This window comes from Raphanus sativus, chromosome 9 (assembly GCF_000801105.2).
Source record: "Raphanus sativus cultivar WK10039 chromosome 9, ASM80110v3, whole genome shotgun sequence".
Classification (NCBI taxonomy): domain Eukaryota; kingdom Viridiplantae; phylum Streptophyta; class Magnoliopsida; order Brassicales; family Brassicaceae; genus Raphanus; species Raphanus sativus.
In genome coordinates, this window is record NC_079519.1 from 9,334,427 (window position 1) to 9,360,718 (window position 26,292).

The 26,292-nt window shown below is 29.7% G+C and overlaps 1 protein-coding gene, 2 non-coding genes and 1 pseudogene across 5 annotated transcripts; 1 reads left to right on the forward strand and 3 right to left on the reverse strand.

The window, feature by feature from the left end:
• Positions 1-4,050: 4,050 nt before the first annotated feature.
• Positions 4,051-4,123, reverse strand: TRNAF-GAA (transfer RNA phenylalanine (anticodon GAA)). Its single transcript has one exon. It is a non-coding gene; the product is annotated as a tRNA-Phe (tRNA).
• Positions 4,124-4,696: 573 nt separating this feature from the next.
• LOC108848716 (double-strand break repair protein MRE11) lies at positions 4,697-25,111 on the reverse strand. 3 transcript variants are annotated; one of them, XM_056995154.1, is made up of 23 exons: positions 24,968-25,101; positions 24,573-24,609; positions 24,185-24,320; positions 23,954-24,111; positions 23,755-23,845; positions 23,500-23,619; positions 23,350-23,418; positions 23,181-23,272; positions 22,999-23,101; positions 22,802-22,909; positions 22,638-22,700; positions 22,497-22,568; positions 22,305-22,382; positions 22,063-22,125; positions 21,913-21,973; positions 21,737-21,819; positions 21,443-21,556; positions 21,234-21,311; positions 21,071-21,142; positions 20,753-20,982; positions 20,525-20,636; positions 20,232-20,435; positions 4,697-4,756 (listed from the first exon to the last, which is right to left on the reverse strand). In XM_056995154.1, the coding sequence occupies exons 2-23, from the start codon at positions 24,578-24,580 to the stop codon at positions 4,724-4,726; spliced, it is 2,148 nt and encodes a 715-aa protein (XP_056851134.1). In that variant the 5' UTR covers positions 24,581-24,609; positions 24,968-25,101; the 3' UTR covers positions 4,697-4,723. The 3 variants fall into 3 exon arrangements, with proteins under 3 accessions (XP_056851134.1, XP_018477648.1, XP_018477649.1); XM_018622146.2 differs by lacking the exon at positions 4,697-4,756 and adding an exon at positions 19,880-20,112 and having other exon boundaries at positions 24,968-25,111; XM_018622147.2 differs by lacking the exon at positions 4,697-4,756 and adding an exon at positions 19,880-20,112 and having other exon boundaries at positions 24,510-24,609.
• On the forward strand, positions 5,535-8,334 carry LOC108852981 (L-ascorbate oxidase homolog; annotated as a pseudogene).
• Positions 19,725-19,797, reverse strand: TRNAF-GAA (transfer RNA phenylalanine (anticodon GAA)). Its single transcript has one exon. It is a non-coding gene; the product is annotated as a tRNA-Phe (tRNA).
• Positions 25,112-26,292: the final 1,181 nt, after the last annotated feature.

Below are 26,292 nucleotides of genomic sequence, written 5' to 3' on the forward strand. Positions count from 1 at the left end.
TAAATCTAGTCTGCCCAGAAGAACGTAATATGTCATCGGTGCAAAAACAATCTTGAACTCTATCGTACTCTGAAAAGGTCCAACGCTGTAATTGGCTCTACCATATCAGTCCTAAAAAAATGATTTGACAATTATATGAACTCTAATAATATCTCTGAAAAGTGTTGTTTTTGTATGATTTAGAAAATTTTGTTCAAATCAACATGTATTCAAGACTTTGAATTCCCGTTTGACGGGTAGTTTATATATATAGAGTAATTAAAATATATATATATATACTTCGAGAAGTGCTCCTCCAATCTTTTTCTTTCGGAATGTCTAGTGGAGATAGATATGAGATTGACTATGGAGTCATGATCAACCCACCCCCACCTCTCTCCCCGAATCAAGTGGCAATTTGATAAATCGTTTATCTTTTAAGTTTTATACATGATTCATATTTAAATATATGTATAAAACTAGTCTTAGTTGTTTTTAGTGAACTAAATTATTGGCAGAGTTCATACATATTCCATGTATAAATTTTCTTTCTAATTCAATTATTTAATTTAAATAGAAATTGTTTTTATAACACTTGGATCCTCTCATTCTAATATATTGCTACGAACTAGAAGAGTTCATAGAGAAATTTAGATTTTGATTTAAAATTTGTAAATAATTTTTTTATTTTATTTTGGATGTCAAATATATGTTCGGTGCTAAACCGTATTATAACACATAATCATATTTGTTTTAAAAAAATTAAATATTATATTAGTTATCAGTATTATAAATTTTCATTTTATAATATCATGTTTCTTAAAATTTAACTATATTGCAAATTAATTTAATTTTCTTTATTGGTGTGTATATTTACTTAACTTTAGTTTTATTGTTTAGTAAAAACTAGTGTATCAGACTCTATTCTTACATTTTTAATAATAACTCTTTTATGGCTGAAATATGTTAAGTACATAAAACGAAAATTTCAAAATGATAAATTTGAATAATATGTAATCTAAAAAGAATCTGTGCATATCATGGTGAAGGATTAGCAGAACATGAAAATATATCATGTTAGCCATTTATCTATACTAATAAAAAAGGATCATCATAAAAATCTAGTTACAGAGGTTGTTACATTACACCTATTCATTAATACAATAATCTATAACTTGTTCTTAATATTTAAGTTATCAAAACATGAGCCGAAGCACTATTGCCTAATAATTAAGATTTAAAGGCCTTCTACATCTAGGTATGAAATTCAAAACCTAAACTATGTAATTTCTTGCAGATTACAGGAGATCTATGTTTCAAATCTCAGAAAAAAAGATTTATTAAATAATTATGCAGAAACGGAAGAAAAACTTACAACGATCTTCAACATGATACAAGTAAATCTGATTACCAGTGGATCTTAATAGGACGTAGGACGGCTTAATGTAGGCATAGATCCTCATAACAGATAGTATTATCGGTTGTCGAATCGTATATGTAATCTTTTTCATAATTGCAATATTACAATAAATCTGCGTTAATAAAAAAAGTTATCAAATAATTATTTTCCATTCATACCACAATTAACTCGAGATTTATTTTGTACTATTCTAATTTAATCAATATATTTTAGTTCACTATGTATTTTCGTTGGCTACATTAGATAACTAACATTGTTTTTGTTATTATTTTAATCTCACAATCTTCATTAAGTTTTAAATAAAACCTAAACCCACTACCAAAACGCCTAAACCCTATATAGGTTATATGTAATCTCGAACTATAATTTTGAAACTTAATATATCGATATATTTTCAGATTTATGAAATATTAGAGATTATACTTATTAGTTCTCATAGATTATTAATTCCTCAAAATAAATTATACTTTAAAATAAAAATATAATATAGAAATAAAATAAAAACATATATTTTCGTGATTATTATCTTTTTAAAAAATTAATCTACCGAATTGATTTTGTATCATATTAAGATTTTCATAAGCAAAATATTTTAATCTTTTTTAAGAAAAATAAATTTTATCTCTATCTAACAGCTTAAAAGTATCCAATCATATTTTGTAGAAAATATATATTAATAATATAATATTCTATATTTTCACTCAAATATCTATCAACCACATTATTTTAAGTGATTTCCACATGCAAATTGAACCGAAATTACTTTTAGAAGAAAGGTTTTTATTTTATATCGTAACTGTTTCGGATTTTCAATTGAAAAGAGAGAATTTGCCAAAGCGGAACAAAAACACATAATGGTTATTCCTTTGGTATAATATCATTTTGAGCTGTTCCTTTAATATAATTTTTTGATAATTCTAAAACTAACCCTTTATTAATCAAATTAGACAGAGTAAACATAATTAAAAAGTTAAATTGAATTTTAAACATTTTAAAAACTTTAAAACTTAAAAGCAAAAAACATTTATAAAACTTTAAAATTTAAAAGTTTTATTTTTTTTATCAAAAATTTTAATAAAAAACGTTTTACAAAGTTTTTTTTTATCAAAAACATTTTACAAAGTTTTATTTTTATCTTCTTACAAACGTTTTAAAAATGTTAAAATTAAAACATTTAATAAAAAGGAAAAAACGTCTAAATTTTTTAATAAAAATAAAAAACGTTTTTAATATATTGACAAGGAAAATGGATTAAAACACGTTTTAGAAAGATATAATATTTTTTAACTGAAACTTCCTTAATTTTCACAAAAACAGATTTTCTTGCTCGTAGAATGCATCTTCTACATTGTGTAGAACCATGACAAAACTCCCGAATGTAATTTCTATCTCATGTAGACGTTCGAGTAGTGTCTAAATCTCGCATTCCGAGAATTTTAGAATATTTCATAAAAGTAGAAACTGCACTCGAGAAGAAAGTAACAATTAATAGAATTTTAATTAAAAGTAGATGGTTCGTTCTAAAAAAATTAGATGAACTTGTTTAGTATAGATCCGTTTTCTGCTATCTTATTTTCCGTAGAAGACGAAATCTACTTTTAGTAAAACGTAATTTAATAATTTTATTTATCAAGTTTTTCAACCAAAAAAATATCACTTTATGTATATGGCTGTTTTATTTATTGTTTATATTTTGAGACCCCATAATTTTTTTGATTCATAAAACTATTTATTTAATTAAGTTTCAGAAATGAAAAAGGTAAAAAAGGAGAAAATTAGACAAATATTTTTTTATACCAAAAAGACAACCATGCTGAATATTTGTTCCGTTTTAGAAAATTTCTCATTAAGAAATGGGTAACAACATATACACTTTTACAACTAATCTATAAAATTAAAATGGTATCATGTTGATAGACATTTACCATTTATTTTCTGTCTAACAACTTACAAATATACCTACTTATTGTTAGATGCCGTTTAGACATGAGAATTGGCATGACAAATTCTTTCATTCTGCTGTAAAGTATATGAGGTTATAGCGATTGGATCATTGTCTGATCCTAGCTGACATTCTCAGAAAACCAATAAAAATACAAATTTGACAAAAGGTGATTGATAACGAGGAACTAAGGCAAATCAACATGATAGGTTTTTGGTTTTTTACCAAGTTTTATGAGGTTATTAATATCAGGTTTTAACTTATTCCAGAACGGATTATACACGGATCACCAGATTTACCTAGGGGTGGGCGTTCGGTTCTTTGGCTTGGTTCGGGTCGGTTCTCTCGGTTCTCGGTTCTTGAAATTTGGTAACCATTAAAAACCATGAAAATTTTGGGTCAGATTGGGTCGGTTCTTTCGGTTCCTGAATATTAAATTAGCCCAAACTACCAAGTAAATCTTATGTCTCGCTAACTATTACAAAATATACACAAAATATAAAGATGACAAAAAATGTATATACAAAATTTCAAATAAACTAATTAATAAATTTATAATTTTAATCAAAAATTCATTTACTTTCTCTATATAATACAACTTTCTCGATATAATACAAATTTCTCGATATACAGTTTTAACCAAAAATTCATTTATAATTTATTTTCTCATAAATCATAAGTCAGATTAATTTAAACAAAAATAATAATTTGCGGTGAGCGTGGATCGAACACGCGACCTTCAGATCTTCAGTCTGACGCTCTCCCAACTGAGCTATCCCCGCTTGATGTTTATTATGTTTAATTATGGTACTTGATCGCATTTTACATATTACTGACATAAACAATGCTAAGCAAAGATATCTGATATCAAATATATTTCCTCATTGATCATTGATCAACAACAAAACTCAAAAAGAGCACGATAAAAAGAGTACACTACAAAATTCTTACTACACATTTCACAAAGACTCATTAGCATTTGGTTGCTCTTTTCTTGGCGTGAGAATTCGCTACAAAAGAAAAAATATAAAGCTTCGTTGTGAGCTGGGACCAGGGCCGGCTTAGGTGGGGGACAAACGGTGCGACCGCCACGGGTCCAGTACGATATCCCCCATTTCTTAATAGTCAAGGGAGTCCGGAATTTAAAATATATATGTAGTTTTATGTTAAAGATATCTATAAAGGGGTTAAAATTGTGTATATATAAATATTTGGTTTCATCACAATTTTCTGAAAATATACTCATAATTTTTGGTTTTAAAAATAGAAATTATCAAAAACTTTGAACTAATATTAATTGAAGGATCCAACTTTTTTTTTTGCACTAGGGTCCGTAAAACTGTTGAGCCGGCCATGGCTGGGACGTCAGAGAACTTGCCATTTTATCTTCTTAGAGCTCCATAGTTCCTTGTAACCTACGTTTACAAATCATACAACTAAGTGAGCAAATATCATATGGTAAACAGGAACTTGAACTCACTAACGAGCCCGAAACAGCAAAGAAAATGGAAAAAATAGTATGTGATTATTCCGAGGCTGACATCTGTTTAGCTTCTTTTCAATATCTTCATCATCTTCGTCCTAGTCTTCGTCTTTGCTACTGAGTAGCCTATGAAGTGAACAAGAGCTTTCGTTTTATCTACCACGTTTTGATGTCCCGGTACCTCTACCTCTGCCTCTCTTACTAGTAGCTTGTCTTTTACGTCCTTTGCCTCTAGTGTTCTCCTCCTCCTCCTTTAATTGTTATAGAAACAAGAATCATGATGAGACGAACTAATTGCAGTGCACAAATGAATGACAATGTAGGAATTGTTCATACCGAACTGCTGTAACCTTTGTTAAGATCTTCAGGCTCTGCTTCTTCACTTGAAGGAGAATCTCTATCGTCTTCTACAATGGTAGAAGCACTTTTGAAGGAAGCTGAAGAAGATCTAACGAAAGACAGGTTTGTATACCTTATTCAGTTTCTTTGCTTTCTAGTTTACAAAAAAAACACCATTCATAGCATGAGAATAAGCTAGTTGAATGAATTACGTACGGAATTAGCATAATGGAAAGATTTCAGACTTTCAATACGTCACCAAGTCCTTTTTGGGTTATTACAAACTTCATGCTTTTTCTTCCAATGTTTGCTTCTTGTCCTTTCTCGCTACCAAAGTTTCATCAGGATCTAAGGCAGCTACGAGAGCGACTATGGCGTGGTGGCCTGACGGCGGTTTTGGATGATGATGACGATGACCATCATTTCTTTTGTTCAAGCTGAAGAGCCCTACCGCTTCTTCGACTTTAGGGTCACTTACGGCAAGGTCGCAATGTTTGAAAACGTTCCTCCATTTAGGGTACATTATCAACAAATGGCTACTTCTATTTTCTTATTATTATGTATATGTGTGTATTTATTTAAATTACACATGCAAATGGACATGCAGGTAATTCTAATAAACAGAAAATTTCCTGGACCGGAGCTTCGCTTAGTCACCAATGATAATTTGATCATCAATGTTCGCAATGATCTGGACGAGCCTTTTCTCTTGTCTTGGTATCTATTTCTTTACCTCTTTAGGTTAACCTTCTCGTAAAACATCATTTTTAACCCATTTCTCTTGTTCTTTTTAATTTGAACCCAATCCATATGAAATATTTCTACATTCATTTAAAAAGCAATGCAATTTTAACACACACACACACATATATATATATATATATATATATATATATATATATATATATATAAATGCATGTATATAAGTAATGGTAGAAGAAGGCCATTTGCATGCACATGTGCCGTTTGTCTTTTAAATTTCTCGGGTAATATACTACACGTCAATGTTTTCATCCTAATTACAATATCATAAAAAAATATCATAAATATGATAAACACAAACTTTTTTTTTTGATAAATGGAGGAACGGCTTGCATCTAAAGGGAAACTCTTACCAAGATGGAGTGTATGGGACGACTTGTCCAATCCCACCCGGAAAGAATTACACTTATGCCTTCCATGTCGGGGACCAGGTCGGAAGTTTCTTCTACTTCCCTTCGCTGGCCGTTCAAAAAGCCGCCGGTGGTTGTGGTGCCATCCGCATCCTCAGTCGCCCTGGCATTCCCGTCCCTTTCCCGCAACCCGCGGTAGACTTCACCCTCCTCATCGGGGATTGGTACAATGGGGACCACAAGGTATATATCTTAATTATTAACTAATCATGTTTGCTTAGCACAACGGCTGCAGGCTCAAGATTATTGTGGGTTAACACGGCGATTTTTAATTTTTTTTTGGATTCACATTTGATTTCTAGACCGTTTTATTAAATAATGTTTGTTATTTAAAAAGTATTACTATTAATCCACATGTAGAATTTAAAGGCACATTTGGATGGAGGACGCATGATACCTAGGCCTTATGGTGTTGTGGTCAATGGCGATGGAAACTCCGCCTCTACTTCTTTAACTGTCGAGAAAGGTTCATCTTTAAAACTCCAAACTTTAATACGTTAGTTACAAAGAAGAGCACATCTTCGCGATCTCATCACTTTCATGGGTTAATTAACAGGTAAAACGTACAGATTCAGGATATCAAACGTGGGGTTTCAACTGTCCCTAAACTTCAAAATACTATATCATATGTTGAAGCTTGTTGAGGTCGAGGGAACCTACGCAATCCAATCCATGTACACGTCACTTGACATTCACGTGGGTCAATCTCTTTCTGTCCTGGTCACCATGGACCAGCCTCCCGAAAATTATTCAGTTGTCGTCGACACGAGATTCGTCGACGTAGTATCTACATATATACTAATTCTTAAGTACTCCAACCCAAACAAAAGCTCTAGAACTAACCCTAATAGAGAACCAGACAATGATGTAGACTTATCTATTAAACAGGCTCGGTCCATTAAGACTAACCTGACTGCGTCCGGGCAAAGGAAAAATGCTCAGGGCTCATCCCATTATGGTCGAGTCAAGATTTCCAGGACATTAATACTTGAAAGCTCAGCAGGCGTTGTGAATAGGAAGCAACGATATGGCATAAATGGCGTATCATTCGTTCCTGCTGATACACCACTGAAGCTAGCAGATTACTTTAAGATCAAAGGTGTTTACAAAGTAGGAAGCATCCCTGATAAGCCTGGAAGAGAAGGGATGAGACTAGAAACAGCAGTGATGGGAGTGCACCACAAAGATTTTATTGAGATTGTCTTTCAAAACCGCGAGAAGATCGTCCAGACTTACCACCTTGATGGATACAACTTCTGGGTTGTCGGGTGAGAACAATAATGTAATCATATATACATTACGGCAATCTATTAAGACTTGAAGGTCATTGACGTACGTATGTGACTTCTCAACAGGATTGGTAATAGATGGTCTAAATGGTCACAGGCGAGCAGACGAGATTATAACCTCAAGGATGCTATTTCTCGCTCCACTACTCAGGTGACGTAAACTCTCTCCATATATCTATACGTTTTTGGATTTTTTTTGTCATACCACTCCCCGCGGGGAACGTACCCTCCCAAATGAAATTCGCACTAGAGAATCTAAGCAGCAGACCCTTTGGCATTCCTAAATAGTACCACCAGACTGGAATCATTCACTTGGTTCTTAATCAAAGTTGGAAATGTGTGTATATTATTATAGGTCTTTCCAAAATCTTGGACAGCTGTATATGTGGCATTAGATAATGTCGGGATGTGGAACTTCAGAACTGAGTTTTGGGCAAGACAATACCTAGGTCAACAATTCTACATCCGAGTTTACACTCCAGCTAACTCTATCAGAGATGAATATCCTTTGCCTAAAAATGCTTTGTTGTGTGGCCGAGCCTCCAACAGACACAGGCGCGACTTAACTCCCTAGCTCCTATTGACATGATGCCATTCATACCATCTTGAAGGAATTAACCAATATATTCTAATCAGTAATATGATATATCCACACTTTAGTTTACAAAACAAAAAATATCCACACCAAAAAGATAAAAGTTTACCTTTATTTTACACCCATAATCTTCAAAGTACATAGCTTCTGTCTATGTACTTCAAAATACAATTCACATTATGTTTGTAATCATTCTTATTGTATAACTAGATGATAATATGCTCCCTGTGTGGAGTGAGTTTTTTAAAGTATGTTGTATTTAAATACTATAAACAATATTAAACAATATGTATTTTGTTATCCGGTACCATTTTATTCGGTTAGGTTTTGTTCAGTTCGGATCTTTACGGATTTGACTCGAATCTTTGCAAGTTCGGTTTGGGTTTAGGTCCTGATAACTATCTAAAAAGAAACTTTAAATTTCTCAAAATTTAGAAAATAAAAATAATATATAACATATAAATTTTTAAAAATGTATGCCAAAATACTTAAACTTAACATTAAAATTGGTTTAGTTTAAATATTTGAATAGATAATCAAAACAAATTTTAAGTGTTTTGGTATTTTGAGTATCTTATAGCTATTTTAAACATGTATTTTTTACTATTTTTATATATTTTTAAGTATTTTTGATCATTTAAAAACATCTTATGCATTTTGTATATTCCCTTATATATTAAACTGAAACAAAATTAATATATTTAAGTATATAAATTTGGTTCGAATAAACTCGGATACCCGAAATATTTCAATTAGGATCAGATCAGGTTCATGTTCTCTAGATACCAAATTTTTAAATCCGTTCGGATTATCTAACCCTATTTTGGTTAAAGTTATATAATACTTTTTGGGATTGAATTTGGTTTGGTTATTTGCATTCGGATCTTTTTCCTAACCCTATTTTTTGTCACAAATTTTTAAACGAAAGTGATGATAGAATTCATATTTATTTGGGTATTGAAAATTTTTAAAACCAAAATACATTCTACTATGTACGTCGCTCATTTATTTATTATTATTAGAGATTGTTTAAGATCCATTAAAGAAAAAGATGCGATGAATTAAAAAACGTTACCATTGATCACAAAAATTTCAATGTGAGACTTTTACCATTTTTAGTAATTTATAGTTGTTTAAAAAAGTTAAAATATAACATAAAAGAAAAATTCTAAAACTTTTTACTATATGCTTAATTTGATTTTTTTTTAATAATATAAAATCAAACAAAGGGTATGGAGGATAATAAAATTGTTATCAAATCTTTATGGCAATTCTCTCAAATAGCACTTTTTAACTTTTTGTCACAAAAATAGCACTCAAAAAATAAAATGACCAAAATAGCACCTTTTTGTTTTGAAATTTTAAATTTTAAGTTTTTATTTTAAAAAATTTGAACACATTCCTAAAATCCAACCCTTAACTCTAAACCCTAAGTTTTAGATTAATTAACCCAATGATTATAAATGCATATTTAACTTTTAATAAAACTTCTTTTGATCATTTTTTCTCTTTGTGATGCTATTTTTAACACAAAAACTTAGTTTGGTGCTATTTTGGTCTTTTCAATTTTATAATTCATAATTATTAATTATGATATATATATTAATCTTATTAGGTAGTTCTGTAGATTTTATTTAATAAAAGAATAGAGAATATTTTTTGTGCACTACTAATTAATTTGATAGTTAATTTAATAAAAACATAATATCTGCTTAGATAGACCAATATATTTCTCTAGAATTCTGAGAATCATTTTCATGATGATATGTGATTATCAAAAAATATTGTAGGGCTCTAAAATTAATATATAGAGGATATATTTTGATCTGTCCGGAATAACGTAATTTGTCGTTGGTGCAAAAACAATATGGAACTCTATCGTACTCTGAAAAGGTCTAACGCTGTAATTGACTCTGACCATATCATTCTTAAAAAGTTGATTTGACAATATATGAATATACCTCGAGAGAAGTGTTCTTCCTATCTTTTCTTCTGGAATGCCTAGTGGAGATAGACAGGTATGAGATTGACTGTGGATTCAGGATCAACCCACCCCCTCCCCCATCAAGTGGCAATTTTATAAATTGTTTATCTTTTAAGTTTTGTACATGATTCATATCTAAATATATGTATAAAATTAGTATTAGCTGTTTTTAGTGAACTAAATTTTTGGCGGAGTTCATACATATGCCATGTGTAAATTTTCTTTCTAATTCAATTATTTAGTTTAAATAGAAATTGTTTTATAACACCTGGATCCTCTCATTCTAATCCATTGCTACGAACTAGAAGAGTTCGTAGAGAAATTTAGATTTTGATTTAAAATTTGCAAATATTTTTTGTTGGATGTCAAATATATGTTAGGTGCTAAACCGTATTATAACACATAATCATATTTGTAAAAAAAAAAAAAATTTATATATTATATTAGTTATCAGTAATATAAATTATCATTTCATAATTTTATGTTTCTTAAACCTGAACTTTAATTTTTGTTATTTGGTGTGTATATTTACTTAACTTTAATTTTTATTGTTTAGTAAAAACTAGTATATCAAAAAAAAAACTAGTGTATCAGACTATATCTTTACATTTTTTTTATAATAACTCTTTTTATGGCTGAAATATGTTAGTACATAAAACGAAAAACTTCAAAATGATAAATTTGAATAATATGTAATCTAAAAAGAATATGTGCATATCATGGTGAAAGATTAGCAAAAACATTAAAATATATCATGTATTGCCATTTATCTATACTACTATAAAAAGATCATCCTAAAAATCTAGTTACAGATATTATTACATTACACCTATTCATAAATACAATGATCTATATATAACTTGTTCTCGTTATTTAAGTTATCAAACACATGAGTGGAAGCACCGTAACTTAGCAATTAAGATTTAAAAATTTCTACATCTGGGTTTGGAATTCGAGATCCAAACTATGCAATTTCTTTTAGATTACGGAAGATTCATATTTCAAATCCTCATAACATATAGTGTTTGCGGTTGTCGAATTGTTTATGTAATTTTTCTTATAATTGTAATATCATAATAAATCAGCGTTAATAAAAAAAGTTATCAAATAATTATTTTAAATACATACCACAACTAACTCGCGATTTATTTTGTACTATTATAATTTAATCAACATATTTTAATTCACTACTAGATTTTGACCCGCGCAACCGCGCAAATGTTTATTTTCAGTTTACATAAATATATATTTATTTTATACTTTAGTGGTATACACTTTTACATTAATCATATATATAAATGTTTATATAACTATTTCAAATACAATAATTTTATCTTTTACATGTTTTAATTAATTAATTGTTTAAAACTGTGAACTGTATTTTTTGCTTCTTATTATATACTTATCTTATTGTATTTACATTTATTTATAGAACAAACTAATATATGTTTTAAACAACATATTCAAAATTATCTTGTATTAAATTTATGCTCATTTTGACCCGCCGGCCTTTAAAGCTGAATTTTCATTAGCAATATTTTTACGTTTATTAATTTTAGATAATATATTATTATATATACTAAAGTCAAAGATATGTTAGTTTTTTATACATGTAATATATGGTTTTCGAATGTTAAGTCATTACGTCATGGTATTATATTTTTATCATAAATATTCATATTTATGAAAATAAAATTTATAATATAACTTTATTTTATTTAGTTCGATATAATAATTTTATTTTAACATAAATTATTATTATAAGTTAGACAAAATAATATACTTTTTTTTTTCATTTTATAGATGATAACTGAATATATATTAATGTATAATAATAGGTCATGGCTAATTAATAAATTAGTTGATATATTTACATAAACTTTTTGAAAATCATGATATTGTTAAAATATTTTTCAAAAGATTTGTGAAAATAAATATTTATATGAAAATGAAAAGATATTATGATTTAAATATCATATTATTAGATTTAACGAAATACATGTTGATTTTCATACATGTACTATATAGTTTACTAATGTTAACATGTTTTACCAACGTATGAATGATTATGATTATACAATAGATAAAATATGATTAAACTTATATTTTTAATTTTATAAAATATAGTAATGTATAATAATATTTCATAACTAATTTCTAAATTAGTGAAAATATTTTCATATAGTGTCTGAAAATTAAGATCTTGTTAAAATCTCTTAAAAAGATTTGTAATATTTTTTAAATATATATTTTTATTTAAAAAGGAAAGATACCAAAAGATATTATGATTAAAGTAGTTAAAATATTCTATATAGTTTTTTTTTTGAACGTCTGGATCGATTATTATCGATTAATTATGCTATTACAATGATGAGAATATTACAAAGATGATTTTACAGCCGATAACTCTACCACCATGTGAGAATACACGCCTGACTGCACCACTCTGAGCCGTCCTATGACATCCATGTTCGATGGTACGCCCTGCACCAAGCTAAAGATCTCCTGTAACATGTTTCTCCATAATCTGCATAATTTGGTATTTTCTGGGGTTTGAACCCCAGACTTCCGGGTGTAGAAGCAATTGAACCCTTAGTCAAACCACTAGACCAAGGGGGCTTCCACATTCTATATAGTATTAGTATTAATAAAATACTAGATTTTAACCCGCGCTTTTAAAGCGCGAAATATTTTGCATTGTGAATACTCAATATAAAATTTGTTAATTGTTTTGTAAGAGATGCTAAAATAAGTAAATCCGTTCTATTTAAAAGTTTTTCATTTAGACCTTGAACCGTTAAGACCACTTAACTTTTTGGATTTAATAAGGTTGTCTATTTAGACAATGATAACTATATTGGTTTTTTTAGATTTGTTTATACTTAAAATAAACAAAACTCTAAAATTATTTTTAAAAAAATTTGAAATTACATTTAAACTGTATTTTTCTAAAATGTTTATATTTATATTGAAAATATGAAAAACAATTTGCAAAAGAAAAAGAAAAAATTCATGATAGGTGCCATTATTATTTTGAAATATTTTATTTTTGACATAATGATCTAGACTGGGGTTGATATAGATTTTATGGTAATTATAGAATAAGCATTCAATGGCTATATAAGAAAAACAATATTTGTATAATAAGTAATGATCTTTACAAAATCATAGGATTATAATTATGAGAACAAAAATCTCCATAAATATTCTGTAATAAATTAATAAAATAACTGCTCAAGAAATTTCTGATTATACGGAACACAATTTTGATTTTATTGTTAAAATATTTGAATTCATGGAGAAAAAAATAAATTTAGATAGATTATAATTATTTAGTTGAAGGTATCAGCGATTTATTTTTTTCTATTTTAGGTGACGTAACCAATTTATATATCTATCTAAATCTCAAATTGACTGAAGAACCGAAAAATCTTAGTTTTTAATTTTTGGGGAAACACAGATTATTTGTTGGATATTTAAAAAACCAAAATTCATATTATTCAAAATTTTGAACAATAAGACACTACAATTGATTTTTAACTCAATCACAGGTTTACTAAAAAAATATGCTGTGTATTTCATGTTTGCATGGAAATATAACAACGAACCTAGAAATGACAAAAATAAAATAAAAAAATAACAAAGAACCTGGTTGGATTTACTACCTAGATTTTTGGAAGTTGGGCAATATCTATCCTAAAAAAATGTATTTAAAATTCTTATGTGACTTATATTATTTAAATCTCAATCTAATTCATATCAACCTTTATGTCTCATATAGCTAACAAACTATTAACATTTCGATAATAAATCAAACATAAGTTTATTTGTCAAATTTTAGTAAATTGTTGTAGTATATTATGGTACACGTTATAGTAAATTGTTGTAATAAAAAAGCCTGAAACAATCTATTTGTGTAGCAATATATTTACATCTCAATCTAATTCATATCAACCTTTATGTCTTATATTGTTAATAATTATTGATATTGATGGAAATGTTTTGTTTTGGGGATAATTAACAAAAACTGGCTCTGGGGTTTGTGTACTGGGTTTTGATTTTTCGTTTAGTGTTTAGACAAATATATGTTTTTTTTCTCTTCCAGATGTTATAGGTGATACATGTAGTTTCAAAAGTATTAGACAGGCATTACTTTGTTATACATAAGTCACAAAATAGCATCATACATTAATCATGTTGCGGGTTTATAAGAGAGCTTCAATTATTTTGACATGTTTCTGTGTGCATAATGATGTATTGACTTAGATGTGAAATACATATGTTTGGATGATATATACATAAAGTATTCGTGTATAATATAAATGTTAAAAATCTTTTAAATATAATAGCTGATTTGTATTTTAGAAGTAAGATATATAATAAGGAAACCTTGTCGTAGATATAGGAAATTTAGTTGAATATATAGTTGAGAAAAATAATTAAAAATGTTCCAAAAAAGGTAATGGCATTCTAATGTAATTATCTCCAAAAACTAATGGCAGAATCCTATGAGGGATTCTGCTTTAATAGTATAGATATTTCATAAAAATTAAAGAATAGTCCAAATTAAAAAAAATCACACATGAAAGAAGTCATGACTTATGTTTTAATATATAAAACTAGATTCTGACCCGCCCTTTTAAAGGGCGGGTATATTTTATGTATTAAATCTTTTTGAGAAATTTAATTTTTTATATTTGTGTTATTTTTTGTAATTATATTTATGTTTAATATTAATTTAATATAATTTTTGGTAACTATATTAAATATGTCAAGTTCCATAACTATACATTTGTGATATATACATTTTAAAAATTATTTTTCAACTTTATTCTTAAAATTTGCAATATATTATATTTTCTTAGTGACCTAACATAGTTAGTCAAGAATATTCGTATCCAAAAGACCCTACTTGAAATCGACCCGGAAAATCAAAGTCTCATACTCTATAAGACCTGGCATATATACTCAAACGATTCTTAATGTGTTATATCCAAAAACTATTATCAAATCCAACATGCACTGAAAATTAAAATCAAATCCAACTGGCACCAAAAACCGAACAAATTTTTTGAAAATGTTTTAAATTTTTTTTTTTAATATTATGTTTTATATATGTAAATGGTTTAATATAGTCTTCACTAAATTTAAATAAAATCACATTTGAGAAATATTTTTTATTCGAATAATCTATTTAAACCCTGTTAAACTAAATGAATTTATATGAATATAGATTTGACTCCTAGAATGTTTTTGTTAGTTAAATATATACTCAGAATTTAAATTAGATATGGAACATATTATTAGGTAATAAATAGAAACAAAGAAAAAATACAAAAGTATAATTATCATTTTAAATATAGAAAAGCATATACGTAATACTATTTTCTTGGGATAAGCGTTGAAGTTACTATAATTATGGAGTAAAAAGATATATCACGTTATATTTAAATGCAGTTTGGCTATTCCACGTGGTATTAAGAGGTGGTTATTTAAATGCAGTTACATAATAGATATACACTAAATATATATCAATAATTAGAAGGTAGTTATAAAATAAATTGGACTTAACTATTATCAACCGGACATGTTCCAGATTTAATAGTATTGATTTATTTAAAACAAAAAGATATCAAAAGTATTATGATTAAATTAGTTAAATGATTCTATACAGTATTAGTTTTAATAAAATATATTTCATAAAAATTAAAGGATAGTCCAAATTAAAAAATCACATATGAAAGAAGTCATGATTTATGTTTTAATATATAAGATATTCAAAAATGTATATATAAAATTATTATACGATTAGGTCTCAATGTGATTTTGGTTTTGTATTAGCCGTCCGTTATGACTAAAATAGGACACCATATAATTCACGTGATTTATAAGTGTATTATATGATAACTTCACATTGTAAAATAAAGGTAATAATATCAAGCATAATATGTAGTTGTCGTAGATTGTTACTATAATATTCTAAAGATGTTAATGATATTCTAAAATAAGAAGTGCATATAGGATTGATATTAGGATGTTTATAAAGATTATTTTAGCTAGTCTTATTTTGTAAAGTTAATGAATAGGTCCAAACAACTTTTAAAGTAAATTTATTAAAACTCGCTCTCTGTGTATTTTTGTATGCTACATTAGATAACTAACATTGTTTTTGTTATTATTTATTCTCACAATCTTCATTAAGTTTTAAGTAACACCTAAACCCACTACGAAAACGCCTAAACCTTATATAGAGCATGACTGGCTTCTTCGGTACTACCCATAAACACAACTTTTCCAGTTAGTAGTGGTTGACAGTGTTTCAAAATAATCACACAAACCGCTATAAATCGCTTTAAACCGTTCTGAACCTTTTTAAATCAAAAATTGGTTTCAACTAGCATTTTCGTTTGCGGGCGGTTGCGGAGAGATAAATAAATATAAAATTAATTTTTAAAATGTTTTAAATTTTTAATTAAAAATTTAAAACTAAAAATTAAAAATAGAAATATTATAAATAAAAATATATACACATTTTATATGTAACTTTAAATTCACAAACAGTATCATATTTTTTTATAATAACAACAAACTAGCTATTCATTAGAATTTTTTTAAAATTAGTATACATACAAGTATAAATATACATATATATATAATGAAATAAAATATTCTTTTAAAAGTTTCAATATAAATCATCAAAAAAATTAAAATTATAACTTTCAACTAATGAAAAATAAATAAATAAACAAAATATTATTATTATTCATCTTATATTAATAACTATTATATTTTATCACAGTAGTATGTTTTTATATTTTTATAATGTTATAATATGTTTATATTGGTAATTTATTATTAAGCCGATGCAATATCTTATAATCAACCAGTCACAAATATCCCGCAAACGCAATAATTTCCAGACGTTTTGCCAGTCATTCAAAATGCTAAATAATGCTTGAAACCGCAATCACCCGCATCCGCAAACTCCCGCAACCAAAACCGCAACTGCTGAGTTTGAACCAGTCGGGCCCATATATTATACGTTATCTCGAACTATAATTTTTGAAACTCAATTAATCGTTATATTGTCAGATTTATGAAATATTAGAGATTATACTAATTAGTTAATTCCTCAAAATAAATTCTTATTTAGAATAAAAATATAATATATAAATAAATTCAAAAAGATATATTTTCGTGATTATTATCTTTTTTTTACAATTAATCTACGAATTGAATTTGTATCATATTGAGATTTTCATAACCAAAATACTTTAAATTTTTTTAAGAAAAAAAAAATTTCTCTATCTATAAGCTTAAAAATATCCAATCATATTTTGTAGAAAATATATATTAATCATATAACATTCTATATTTTCACTCAAATATCTATCAACCACATTATTTCAAGTGTTTTCCACATGCAAATTGAACAGAAATTACTTTTAAAACAATTTTTTTTAATTTTATAAAATAATTGGTTGGGATCTGCATTAGAAAAAAAAAGAAATTTACTAAAACGGAACAAAAAACAGCATGATTGTCCCTTTGGTATAATATCATTTTTGAGTTGTCCCTTTAGTATAATTTTTTAATATTTCCAAAATTAACTCTTGATTAATCAAATTAAACAGATAAAACATAATTTAAAAGTTTAATTGAGTTTTAGAGAGTTGATCAAAACGAAAAAAAAAACATTTTAAAAACGCTAAAATTTTAAAATTTTTTTTATTAAAAAGTTTAATAAAACTAAAAGTGTACAAATATTTTAAACTTAAAAAATAAACTTTTTAAACCTTTTTATAAATTTTATTTAGTGTTTTTTATTAAAACTTTTTATAAAGTTTTATTTTTATTTTTATAAATTTTATTTTTATTAAAATTTATTTAAAACATTTTAAAAAGTTTTATTTTTATTAAAAACATTTTAGAAAGTTTTATTTTTATCAAAAAAAATTACAAAGTTTTATTTTTATCTTTTTACAAACGTTTTAAAAATCTTAAAATTAAAAAGTTTAAATTTTTTTTATTTAAAAGTTTAATAAGAAGGAAAAAACGTTTTTAAAAAAGTTTAATAAAATGAAAAAAAAATCTTAATATTTTGAAAAGGCAAATCAATCAAAACACGTTTTTGGGAAGTTAGAATATCTTTTTAAGAGAAACTTCCTTAATTATCGCAAAAACATGTTTTCTTGTTCGTAGAAGGCACCTTGTAGAACCATGACAAAACTCTGGAATGCAATTTGTACCTCATGTAGACGTTCGAATAGTGTCTAGATTTCGCATTCCGAGAATTTTAGAATACTTCATAAAAGTAGAAACTGCATTCGACACAAAAGTTTATATCTTTACAATTAGTATATTTCGCATTCTCCATATCTAGAATTTTAATTAAAAGTAGATGGTTCGTCCTAAGAAATAGATGAACTTGTTTAATCTAGATTTGTTTTCTACTAACTCTTTTTCCGTAGAATACGAAATTTACTTTTAGTAGAACGTAATTTAATAATTTTATTTATCAAGTTTTTCAACCAAAGAAAAATACAAGTTTGTGTGTATGGATATTTTATTTATTGTTTATATTTTTTATACATTAATTTTTTGATTCATAAAACTATTTATCTAATTAAGTTTCAGAAATAGAAAAGGTAAAAGAATACAAAAATGGTTTTAGACCAAATGGGTAAACATGCTGAATTTTTGTTCCATTTTAACAATTTTCCCACTAAAAATGGGTAACAACGATTAATCTATAAAATTAAAATGGTATCATGTTGCTAGACATTTACTATTTATTCTCAATCTAACAACTTACAAATAAACCTACTTATTGTTAGATGTCGTTTAGACATGAATATTGGCATGATAAATTCTCTCATTCTACTGTCAAGTATATGAGGTTATGAGGATTAGATCATCGTCTGATCCTAGCTGTCATTCTCATAAAACCAATAAAAATAAAAAAAAAATCAAATTTGACAAAAGGTGTTTGGATAACAAGAAACTAACACAAAACAACATGATAAGTTTTTGGGTTTTTACCGAGTTTTATGAGGTTCATTAATATCAAGTTTTAACTAATTTCAGACCAGATTATATACGGATCACCAGATCTACTGGTTCGCCTGCAAACTGGATCAGATATGAAAACAGTGTTAAAACTATTAAAAACCCTGTAAATCTATTAAATTAGCCCAAAATCTACCAAGTAAATCTTATGCCTCACTAACTATTACAAAATATACACAAAATGTAAAGATGATGTATATACAAAATTTCAAAAAAATACTAATTATATAATTTTAACCAAAAAAATCATTTACTTTCTCGTTATAATACAACTTTATAATTTAATAATGTAAATCAAAACCAAATTAATAATTCATATCAAACATTTTTATTAACCCAAAAGAACTCATACTTTTGAAACTCAAATCAAAATCTAGTTTCTCATAAATCATGAGTAAAATAGTTTTTGAAATAAAATAGTATAAGATTAAATTAAACAAAAAAATATAATTTGCGGTGAGCGTGGATCGAACACGCGACCTTCAGATCTTCAGTCTGACGCTCTCCCAACTGAGCTATCCCCGCTTGATATTTACTGTGTTTAATTCTGGTGCTTGATCGCATTTTACATATTACTGACATAAAATACCAATGCTAAGCAAAGATATTTTGATATGAAATATATTTCCTCATTGATCAACAACAAAACTCAAAAAGAGCACGATAAAAAGTACACTACAAAATTCTCACTACACATTTCACAAAGACTCATTAGTATTTGGTTGCTCTTTTAAGTCGCTAAAAAAGCAGAAAAAAAGAAAGATATAAAGCTTCGTTGTGAGCTGGGACGTCAGAGAGCTTGCCATTTTATCTTCTTAGAGATCCATAGTTCCTTGTAACCTACGTTTAGAAATCATAACACTAAGTGAGCAAATATCATATGGTAAACAGGAACTTGAACTCACTAACGAGCCCGGAACAACAGAGAAAATGGAAAAAATAGTATGTGATTAACATACCCGAGGCTGAGATCTGTTTAGCTTCTTTTCAATATCTTCATCATCTTCGTCCTCGTCTTCGTCTTTGCTACTGAGCAGCCTATGAAGTGAAGAAGAGCTTTCGTTTTTTCTACCACGTTTTGATGTCCCGGTACCTCTACCTCTGCCTCTCTTAGTAGTAGCTTGTCTTTTACGTCCTTTGCCTCTAGTGTTCTCCTCCTCCTCCTTTAATTGTTTGTTATAGAAACAAGAATCATGATGAGACGAACTAATTGCAGTGCACAAATGAATAACAATGTAGGAATTGTTCATACCGAACTGCTGTCAACTTTGTTAAGATCTTCAGGCTCTGCTTCTTCACTTGAAGGAGAATCTACATCGTCTTCTACAATGGTAGAAGCACTCTTGAAGGAAGCTGAAGCAGATCTAATGAAAGGCAAATCACGGACATGACATTAGCTAGCTAGTGATGCCAATCAATGCCTTGCACGTCCCTGAATCCTACCCGAAATTGGTTAAACGTTATGACAGAAAAGTTTTACCTTTGAGACTGGCGCAAACCAAGAGAACCATCAAGAGTGGTTTGCTTCATCGCACTTGAGGCCTTACCTCGGCCTCTTCCTCTGGTTGGGGCTTTAGCTCTACCACGGGATGGAGCAGTGGATGAACCTCTCCGTCCTCTAGTGGCAGGCACTGAACCAGAGATCTGTGTCGTGTCTTCATCATCACTGAAAGAAGCATTCGCGATGCCACTGCTCCTTTTCGTCAAATTCTGTACCAATCCCAGGTAGAAAACAACAGCATGACAGAGGTGAATGTATAATCAGAAAGTGCAAGGAAATTCTAAGGAGAATATGAACCTCTGATGTCAATCCAGTGGATAAAAACTGCGAGGAGCCACTGGCTCGAGTGGACCTATCTTTCAAGCGTTCCTGCACAAAAAAATAGTGCAACTCAGGTCGATATTTTATCCCTTCCCACAATCTACGAGGTAAAAAATAACAGAAACTAAAATTGGCTTGCCTCTAAGCACTCTCCCACTTTAAGAATCAGATCGTCCTCCTCAAATTTCTGGGCATTTGAATCTTTTGCAAGTTTACCCTGCAAAAATAGGAAGAGGATGATCATAAAACCAACAACCACGAGAATATCATTAAAAAAACAATCGTGCTACATCCATACGCAGACCTTAGTTTTCAATGGTGAACGAAAAAAAAAAAAGAAGTACATACACGAGTCTCTTGAAGATTGTACTGAACGCACGAGTAGAAAGCTAGTTTATCATCCTTGTTCACAAAATTTTGAAGAGCAACGTCAAGATCGTTAACTGGAAGGATCTCCATTTTCTGCATAAGAGGATAAGAGTGATTGTTGCACAAAAAAAAAAGGATAGGAGTGATTATCCCGTTGTGTATTCGAGCACATTTCGTAAGTTATTCAATCAAGTCTATATCACTCTTTGGTGAAAGTTCAACAAGGGTGAAGTCAATAACACAATCATAAGGATAGAAGGTTGTGGGATGTACCAGGTTGCTTTCAGCTACTAGTGCTTCTATATTTTGCTGGTTTAGTTCTTCTGGACGGAGCCGCTCAGAATCATCGATGGTGCCTGTGAAATGGAAGATAGAAATATATGATAACTAAATCACATTAGATAAAACGCAACAATATTGTCCAACTGTGATAGTCGAATGCCCCCTACCTTCGCGTTGACCTTTCTTAGAAGCTTTGGAGAATATTAAAATGTCCTGGGGATTTGCAACCTGTAAATGTTTCAGAATTTGTCACAAGTTAACCAAAACATTGAAGAAAGATGGTGAACATCAAGTTATACCAACTAATTTTCAGGTACCTTTCCCACATATTTCTGTCCAAACCTTTGAGGATTTATCGTCATAAATCCAGAGTAATCTACCTGAAAATTGAACCTGATCTCAGTCTTTTTTTGGTCATTGAAATGTAACGCTAGAGTATGAGTTTGTGGTTATGGGTGTCCATGCCTCTACTTGTGTTGGACAATAAATGTTTAATTATGTGAGAGTTGCTAGAACTTGCAGCAGTGTGAAGGAAACTTGGAAGCCGGAAACAAATTACCTTGATTCGAACCAATGGGAGCTGGATATCTGATCTGTTGACAGCTTTTTTGCTGGCTTTTTCTATTAGATCTCTGACCTAACGATTTTGTAGATATTATTACAGGCACTCAGTGACTTGTTAAACCTAATCAGAAAGGAGGCAGGAGAAAAACAAATATCCACACAAAATACGAGAAAAGTGAATAGTTACCACTTTATCCAAGTGTTCGAGAATTGAGTTTTGATCATTTGGATCAATATCATCTTCATCCTTCAAAACAATCTGCACTTCGAAAACATGTAAGCAAAGAAGTCTGCAACCGCATAACATACATGGAAAATAATTTTTTACCTCTGTATACTCAAAAGGCCTCACAGATGTCAAAGGTATCTTCGTAGGACGATATTGATTGCCCTGAAAGTCGTACATTTGAAATTACTTAGGTTAGAGCAAAACCCCAACTGAAGCAAGTAGATTAAGTAATACGATAAGTTTCAGATTGTTTGCTGAGGAACCTTGATTTCTAAGAGAAGAACATGCTTTGGCTTCGATTCCCCATCAATAAGTGATGTTGCCACAGAAGATCCTGGTTGTGTGATGTGGAAGCCCATTCCAGATACCTCCTTCAAAAGTTTAAGCGGTTCTATCTCAGAGACAAGGCACATTGTGCCTCACATTTATTTAAATGCAATAACTCCAAGAATCAACGGACCTGGGGGTCGATAAGGCATTCATGCTCATGGCCCCACACAATGAAGTCGAGAAACCGTGGAAGAAAGTGTTCACTTATTGCATTTTTGGGGTTTGATTTCACCCTGCAAGTCATAGAATATGAGTATAAAACCAAAAATTTCTGATATAGAATCTAAAACATACTATTGCAATGGGATCAACCTATTTTGATGAAGCACAAGAATATTGAACCAGTCAGAAACGTCACATCCTTCTTGAACTTCAGGCCTCATCCACTGGATAGCGTGTGGGGTCTGTAAAACCAACAAGGCAATAAATACTAACACAGTAAACAATTGTATAGCAAAAGGTGAGGAATCCTCTGGATTACCTGAAACATTCTGTTGAGACGTTCATCCCTGATGTTTCCTAAACCATACAGAGCCACAGTTGTTGAACCCTGAATATTAATTTGATTAAATGTTAATCCAAGAAACCAGAGAGGGGCCAAGTGCCTAGGTTACAAATTCTTTGTACCAACCTTTCTCATAAGTATTGGGTAGAGAGTAATCTGGCCAACACCTGAGCCACCAAGATTCATCTTTCCAAAATAATTCACGAGGTTACATGCTGAGAGAATATCAATTGCAGAAAGGTTGTCCTGTTGCCAAATGCCACAGAAAAGAAGAATGAAATAATATGCTTAATGAAGAAGCTCAAGTTCACGAAATAAACAAGTTCCATACATATTCAAATGAATTTTCATAACCAAATAATGAAAATGTAAGTTATGTACCACTCCAGCTGGATCGTCATGGTTTCCATGAATACTAAACACGGGCAAGCCTACATTGAAGTGTGGATCCTCATAATTTACATGACCAAAACTGTAGCAAGAAAATTAATAGATTCATATACATGTGAGTCAATGTGCCAAATCAGCTCAACATGTTTCCTGATATGATTAGACTAACAGCAAAAGAGAAGAGTCTCACGCATTTTGAAAATTAACAGTCTGGTCGCTGACCACTTGAAACTGCACCGGTTTATCATTAAGGCAATGGCGACGAAGAATCTCAATGGCCTTAACTAGCGTAGTTCTAGAGGGTTTATTCTCATGAAAAAGATCACCTCCAAGGAGTAAGAAGTCCACCTGTTTGAAATAATGAGAAAAAAAAAGAAGAAAAAATGAAAATAGTGTCGACGGAAAGGATGAAAATGAAAACCTGTTTATCCTCAGCAATAGAACAAATCTCTTCAAAAGCCTTGAAGGAATCGTGGCGCCTTATTTCATCCTTCTCCATGTATCCCAAGTGGCAATCAGTTGCGACAAGTATCCGAAGAGTATCACTCAAATCCTCTCTGTCGAACATACACTTAACACACTCAGTTCTAGAAAACAAGAAGTAACAGTTGATGTAGAGATGCCAATATGTATATGTATATGTATATACTACACAGCTTAAGAAAATGGTAAGAGAATAAATAATGTTTAACAGCATCGAAGTCAAGCAATCATTTTTGGTTGATACAGAACATGAAATATCTTACTGTATAGTCAGTACGCTTTTAGTGTGCAGCTAGCATACACAGAACAAAGCCAAAAAAGCTCACCTAGACATGATGGGCAAGCACTTGCAGTCCTGTAAACCTGAAAAAAAATACAAAAAAAATAAAATTACATGATCTGTTCACACTTTCATAACAATAAAGAAGTTAACAAGGAAGGCCTCAGTGAAGAATGAAACAACATATCAATGATTGAATCCATTATTGTGATAAGAAAAACATAGTAAGGGGTCACTTTCTTTGGAGGTCGTTCAGCAAACTCACTTCTAAAACCCTAAAAGACAGTGGACCTTGATAAACCCTTTATATTATTTAAAAAAAAATTGATATTCAATAAACGAGGTCCGAAATTGATTATAAGCAACCAAAACTAAGTTTAAAATCAGTAGAATCGTTTCCAGTGTCGCACTTTCTCAGCAGAGTGGAAATAGAACCCTAACCTGGTCTTCGAGAGGAATAAAGTGAAGCGACGGAAACGAGACTGAGAATTGGAGTGACAGAGTTCGGAGGGAACTTTAAAGCCCAGTAGCGAACGAGACAGAGAATTGACCAATTTAGGGAGACGACGACGACGACCAAGTGTTCTTAAGTATAGAGGACCCTTAATGGGCCAAGTTGTTACTCGGTTTGGGCTTTATAGTCTTTACACGAAGACAATTCTATCGTTCCCTAAATTGGATGAAATAGAAAAAAGCCCAAACAAACCGAATAATAACTTCGTGTAAAGACTAGACTATAAAGTTCCCTCCCTGGTTCTGTTTGGGCTTTTCTATTTCATCCAATCTTCAAAATGGTCTTACTGTTTTGGCCCATTAAAGCAGCGCACGAGTTTCTTTTACTTCTACACCTGAGGGTTTAAATATTTGAAATGATTGGTTTTTGATTTTCTATAAAATCTTCAAATTCTGCTAGTGCCACTGCTGCTACCAAAAAAAAAATAGAGGGAGATTTTAGTAAGCAAAGATATGCCAAGGAGAATATATGTCGACTGCAAAATAATAATAAGATCTGTAAATTACAGCGAATATGTAGAACAACGGTCTGAAATATTTTAATATGATGAGATAAGAGTATATGAGGTGGGATACGGTAGAGAGTGATAGTTAGAATTGACATATGCAAGATATGTACATATTCTCAGAAGTGACAAATGAACATGTTGGAATCTAGTGAACAAGGAAGCTCAATTACAGAAAATACTTTCTTATACTACCCAACAAAAATGAACACTTCATGTGACTCTAGCCAACACACATATCTTCTATCTTCCACTTTTCAATTATCGACTCATTCTCAATTCTGAAATAAACTACCCCATGTTTAAGAATTTTTGGTTAGAAGATATATCTTCAGCCTTAACTTAGAATATATTTTCGTACCTAATATTTATCTTCTATAATTATTCTACTTGTAGAAAATAGAGGTTGTAGAACTTTGTATTATATATATTCTGACCCAAAAAAAAACGGATGTATCATCCAATGATCAGTGAGTAAATTAGAGGGTAACAAAGAACAATATATACAATGAGCCGAATGCCTACAAGGCGCTTATATATGCAGCCATTATAACAACACATATTTGTTTTACCATTTCATCTACGAGCATAAGAACCAACCAGCGGAGAGAGAAAGAGTAATGTATAATTTGTGTGTGTGTGTGTGTGTCCACTGTTAAAACCGTTATTCTATTGTAATTAGCGTATCATTATATAGATACGCACACATGCATAGTACTTATTCTCGAATTCATATTTTCTGACATT